This window comes from Haliaeetus leucocephalus, unplaced genomic scaffold (assembly GCF_000737465.1).
Source record: "Haliaeetus leucocephalus isolate CR32 unplaced genomic scaffold, Haliaeetus_leucocephalus-4.0 Scaffold362, whole genome shotgun sequence".
NCBI classification, from domain to species: Eukaryota; Metazoa; Chordata; class Aves; order Accipitriformes; family Accipitridae; genus Haliaeetus; species Haliaeetus leucocephalus.
The window spans coordinates 7,115,689-7,121,226 of NW_010972798.1; the positions used below are offsets into that span (position 1 = coordinate 7,115,689).

The 5,538-nt window shown below is 44.4% G+C and overlaps 1 protein-coding gene across 6 annotated transcripts in view; it reads left to right on the forward strand.

The window, feature by feature from the left end:
- Window positions 1-5,416: 5,416 nt before the first annotated feature.
- EIF4E2 (eukaryotic translation initiation factor 4E family member 2) overlaps window positions 5,417-5,538 on the forward strand; it is a 22,078-nt gene continuing 21,956 nt past the window's right edge. For 5 of the 6 annotated variants that reach the window (XR_774700.1, XR_774701.1, XM_010573007.1 and 2 more), the window contains exon 1: window positions 5,417-5,506. Coding sequence is in view for 3 of the 6 variants with exons in the window: in XM_010573007.1 (XP_010571309.1) it covers window positions 5,487-5,506 (20 nt within the window). In the remaining 3 variants the exon portion in view is untranslated. The remainder of the gene's footprint in view (window positions 5,507-5,538) is intronic. The other variant, XR_774702.1, reaches the window with a different exon arrangement.

The following is a 5,538-nucleotide window of genomic DNA, read 5'->3' on the forward strand; positions in this document are numbered from 1 at the left end:
GCCAATGGGCATACCTGGAAGCAGCAAAGATGGTTCAGCCTTATGACTCTGAGGAACCTAGGACTGGGAAGAAAAGCCTGGAAGCCTGGATTCAGGAGGAAGCTTGCTGCCTGATGAAGGTCTTTGCCAGAGAAAGAGGTGAAATACAGATCTGTATGTAGTCATAACATGGGCTCATTCTCCCTACTTCCAACCCTGCTTTTTCTACTGGAAGTTGCAATTTCTGCAGTAGGTTCGATGAGAGGCTTACACAGCTGATGCTTTCACAATTCATTTTGCACTTGGCTGGAACATCATGCCTGACTCATTGCTTTCATGCTAACCCTTTATGGGAGAAAGTGACAGATGAGAGACTCCTAAATTGTGCTGATTATGCACTTTTCTATAGGATGGAATCTTTCCCTCACTCATTATAAAGGTGCCTGAAGAACAATCTCCCAGTTAGTCTCCTGCATCTTGATTTCTGCAGGCTCAGCTATTTGTGTAATCCCATGCAAATCAAGAGCAGGCTGGATGGGAGCTCAGTGTAACAAAGGGTCATAGCCTATAAAAGAAGTTAATGATGCAGCTTTCTCTGTTTGTAGGCATGGAACTCTGTCCCACTCCCTTCTTCCATCAACAACATGATTGCTGATGTGTTTTTTGGACATTGCTTCTCTACAGAGGCTGCCATGTGCCAGAGGCTGCTCAGACGCTCCCAGGCCATGGCAGAATTCCACAGCACCTCCTGGCCTCAGGTAAGCAAGGACTGACCCATTCTCTGTAACTGTATCAAAGCCTGACAGCATTCCTCAGTGACCTGCGGCATGAAATGGTCATTCTTTGCCAATGCACAGAGAGGAAGAAGAGCTCTTAAATAAACACTGAAGTCTGCTAAAACCAGCACTCACTTCTGTCCCCTTCTTTCTCAATAATGATCCCACTGCAACCATTCCTGGCTTGCTTTGCCTACGGGCCCACTGAATCTCCTCTAAGAGCTCTCTTCAGAGAGACTGATCTGACTTTACATTGATATTGTTCAGCATCAAGTTTGCCCTGGGGCCAGAATCAGGTTTTTCCTCTTTGCTTGTGTCTTGAAGGGTTTTGTAATAGCCTTGATTTCCTGTGTTAGATTGGGTTGCAAGAACCATCCAGAAAAAACAGGACAAGCTAACATGGTTGTGGCTTTGAGAACTACAGCCAAGTGTTGACTTAAGATTTAGGAGGAAACAGGTCATTTGGGAAAGATTTCACTTAGAAAATGTAAGAAAAACTGTACTCAAGGGCATTTAAATCCCCCAAATCTGAAAGTTACTCGTGGAGAGCAGGCAATCTGGAAAGTTAACTGTATGGTAATGGTCATCCTTCACACACTTCTCTCCAAGATAATTTTTAAATAAATTAAGTGGTCATTCATTTCCTATAGTCAGACAAGTAATACATCTGAATCATAGCCATGGTTAGGTGTGGTTCAGCTGTGAGCATGCAGGCTTTAAATGCATTATGAAGACAAGACATCATGGTGTTCCTTGTGCTTTTATTTCCAGGTGCCGGTCTACAACACTTTCCCATCCCTGCTGAGGCACTGAAGCACTATGTTAATGAGACTGCTGGTGGCACTAACACTTGCAGGATCTATGAACACTTATTAAAGATGAGATCAGGAACCACCAGAAGAGCTGGGTGCCTGCAGAGCCACAGAACTTCATTGATGCATGCCTAGCTCAGATGTTAAAGGTAACAAGTAATTGTCTCTTGTGCAGCTGCAACATATTTAAAATGCTTGTAGTTATTTCCAGATGCACTGCTACTTCCTTCTCCTCCTTTTTCTTCCGAGAGGCTGTTGAGCTCTTTCTTTCTTCGAATTCAACCTCAAAAGCAAAGTACTTTGTGGAGGTACTGAGGATGTTCCTGGGCAGTCACCACAGAGAGAGTAATGCTCCACTCTAGACTGAAAGAATGCTTATTGTATGCTGTCTTCCTCAGTCAGCAAGATTTTTTTTTTTAACAGAACTACATGGCTGCTGTCTTACCAGCTTCATCAACTCAGTATGGGCTCTGTGATGAAAAAAAGCTCTGTTGCTGGAAATTTGCTATGCTATTAAAGCAGTCTTAAATCTCATTATCTGTCCCATATCTGCAGGCAAAGAATGACCCACTCTCCGCATTCAGAGAGACCAACATGGTGCAAGCGATCACATATCTCATTATAGCGGGCTCAGACACCACCACTATCACTTTATGGTGAGCTCTCCATGATGGTATATCTGGAAGTACAAGGTAAGAAATGTGTGTATCGGCACTTATATGTGTGGCTGTCCTTGCTCATGGCAGGGTAATAGGCAAAATGCAGTTGACTCAGCTGCCCTAATCCTGTAGTGTAGGGTGTCTTGGGAATTTTAAATTTCTCCATAGAGTCTACACATCAATGGCCTTCTTGAATACTCTTTATTAGTCCTTTTATTCTGCAGAATGAGTCCAAGAAGAGTTGGATGCTGTCATTGGTCCATCCTGTGGAATTGAATAAAAGGACTGAACAGTCCTGCCATATGCAAATGCAGTTCTATGTGAGATTATGTGTTATAGCAGCATAAGTGCAATAGTGTTTATGTGCACCCAGGATAGCGCACTGCAAAGCTTCACTATCACTAATGTATATTAATGCCACTAAGCTTTGGGGACAATCCTTAGACAAAGCAAAGCCAGGCAATAGATCCCTCTCACTGATTTAAACACCACACATTGTGTTTGTATTTTGTCCCAGGCTGCAAAACTACCCAAAGGTGAGTTTGAACAACTCGTGAGGAACTCTTCACTGTGAATAGGATGCTGGACATTATCTACTTCCTATAATATGAATAAACCTGTACTCAGTTTCCCTCTCCTTTTGCACAGATGTTACTTTCTCTATACAGGATTTCAAGAGTTAGATCAGTATAAAGGCACCAGTATAATGACCGTAGGCTTCTTTTAAACTGGTACAAGCTAAATATAAACCCCACAGAAATTCTGGAAAAACAGTCTGTATATGCAACTTATTGCAGCAGCAGAATACTTTAAATCCATATCCAACTTCATGTAGGTGGTCTTCCCAATGGATAAGACCTATGTAGCTTTGGGGGAAGATATCTATGAGAAAATCAAGATCAAAGTCAGGGGGCTTGATCAGTGTGAAGTCTTCAGTTCAGTGGTGTTTGGGTTTTTTTCCAAAGTTTCTGATTACTGTAATTACTGCATCCTCTGGTGCTCTAAAATCAATCTTTAAGAGTGCCTAACAATTTCTAAATAAGCTATTCTGTAGGAGATAGCACAGCATGACCCTGTTTCTCACCTCATAATAATTAGTTGGCACTTGCACCAGGCAATTTCAAGAGAGCAATTGATATCTTGGCAATTTAAGTCATTAGTTTTTGACACTGTGAAAAAGATCCTTGTGTGTTCATTTTGTCTTTCAGTAGGACACCTTAATTTTCCCCAACATTTTTTCTGTCTTGTATGATCAAGAGCAGTGGGAGAGTCCTTGACAATTTAACCCTGGTCATTTCCTGGACACAGATAGAAACTTTGTGAACAAAGAAGCCTTTATGCTGTTTTCTGCAGGTAAGAGCAATCCTCAGTATGGCATACAGCTGTCCTACAGTGACTGTTTCACAGGGCAAGACTTTCTTAACATGTCATCTCCTGCCACAAGTATCTTTATTCATTTCCATAATAAGGTCTAGGTAGCAAAAAAGTGGAGGTAGTGATTTTGGAGACTTGCTGCAAATTAATTTTCTTGAGAAAAAGAAGTTAAGACTAGCTGGTGTCTGAAATTCTCAATGAAATGAAATGCAGTTGTGATAGTAAGGTAGATTGTCCTGTGGGAAAACAAGGGTTGATTAAAGCTCCTTCAGAAGGCAGGGGATGCAACCCTGTTTGCTAATTAAGAACTGGCTCCTGGAAGGTATTAGAATTCTTATACTAATATTGATATCAGTGGAGACTAAGAGGCCAGCAAAAGCAGCAGCACATTAGGTTTATCTATGAACAGGTCTCCATAGCTATTTGTATAACACATCCTTTCTGAAATATTTTTGTAAACTGCTGGTCTTCAGAGCACATAGTTCCCATTTATGTGTAACGGCAACCAACTAGGAAATGTATGGGGTTTTAAACCATTTCTGCTGGTATTTGTTTCTAAATAATTTTCTATGTCTTCTAAGATTATGAACACAGGTTTGAGCCCATAAAACAACAGGATGGGAGTTCCAGTGGTAAGGATTTGTAGCGTATGACTTGGGAGAGTTCTTTTCCCTGCTCTGCCATACTTCTATGATTTCAGGGATGTTGCTGAAACATCCAGCCTTTGCTTCCAAATAGTAAAATAGGAATAACAGCATTGCATTAGTGTGCTTTGCAAGGTTAAATACACTCAGACACTGTAGTAACAGCAAATATGTAGTACCTTACATGTGTTGAATACCCTTTTTTTCATATTCCTGATATACAGGCTATGATTTTCTCTGACTCTCTCCACATCTCAAGTTGGTGGAGAAACAGAAACTACATTAGTCAGAAATCCATTTACTAAATTCTGCCAGATAGCAGAAATTATTGATCAGAGGTTTGCAAAATACTACGAGAAGATTCTGTGCTCACGGGGTAACCTGGGCATTGTTTCATGAAGTGTGAGAAGATGCTGGAGGAGGGACTATCTCCCCTGCCCTCTGTAAAATGTCTCTTATCATCTACTAATACTGCAGGCGGTGCAGGCTTTTCACTGGTATGGTGTATTTTCCTCTCCTCTCCCCTTCCCTGGACCCTATCCCTGCCTCAGGTAGGGCATGTTAGAGAAATAGCGTCAGCAGCCATGGCAATGAGTTGTAGATCTTGACAGGTCCGTTCACAGGATGGCGTGAAGGACGCCGATGACTGGCCTGTGTGGGGGTCATCCCCCAGCCCCACCTGTACAGGACCTGTGCCATCCCTCACTATACACCGAAGGGAAAGGAAGGGATGGGGCCGGCGGCGGGGCTGGGGGTTGCCTGTCACCACAGGAGGTAAATTGGGCAGACCCTTTAAAGAGTGACTGACTGACTCCTAAAACTGTATCCACCAGAGGCAAATGAACGCTATGAATAAAATTACGAGCAGCTCGAACCCGCTGTCCCTCTCTGTGTCACGCCCACGTCGTGCGAGGTGACGGCTCGACCCCACGCCTCGCCTCACCTCACGGCGGTTTCCCGCCTCACGCCACACCCAACGTGGTGGCTCTGTCCGCACGCCACACTCAAGATGGCGGCTGCCCCGCAGTGGTGGTCCCGACAGCGTCCTCACTCAAATGGCAACCGGGGGCGTTCTTTTTCCCCTTCCCTCCGTTCCTTCCGTCGTGCGCCGTGCTTATGGCGCCGGAGGGGAAGCGCGGGGTGGCTCTGGCCGCGCCGCCGGAAGCGGCGGAAGGCTTTGGAGAGCGGACTCGGCGGAGCGGAAGTCGCTGAGGTGGACGGAGGTGGCGGCAGCGAGCGACGATGAACAACAAATTCGACGCGTGAGTCGGCGGCGCGGCCCTCCCCGACCCCC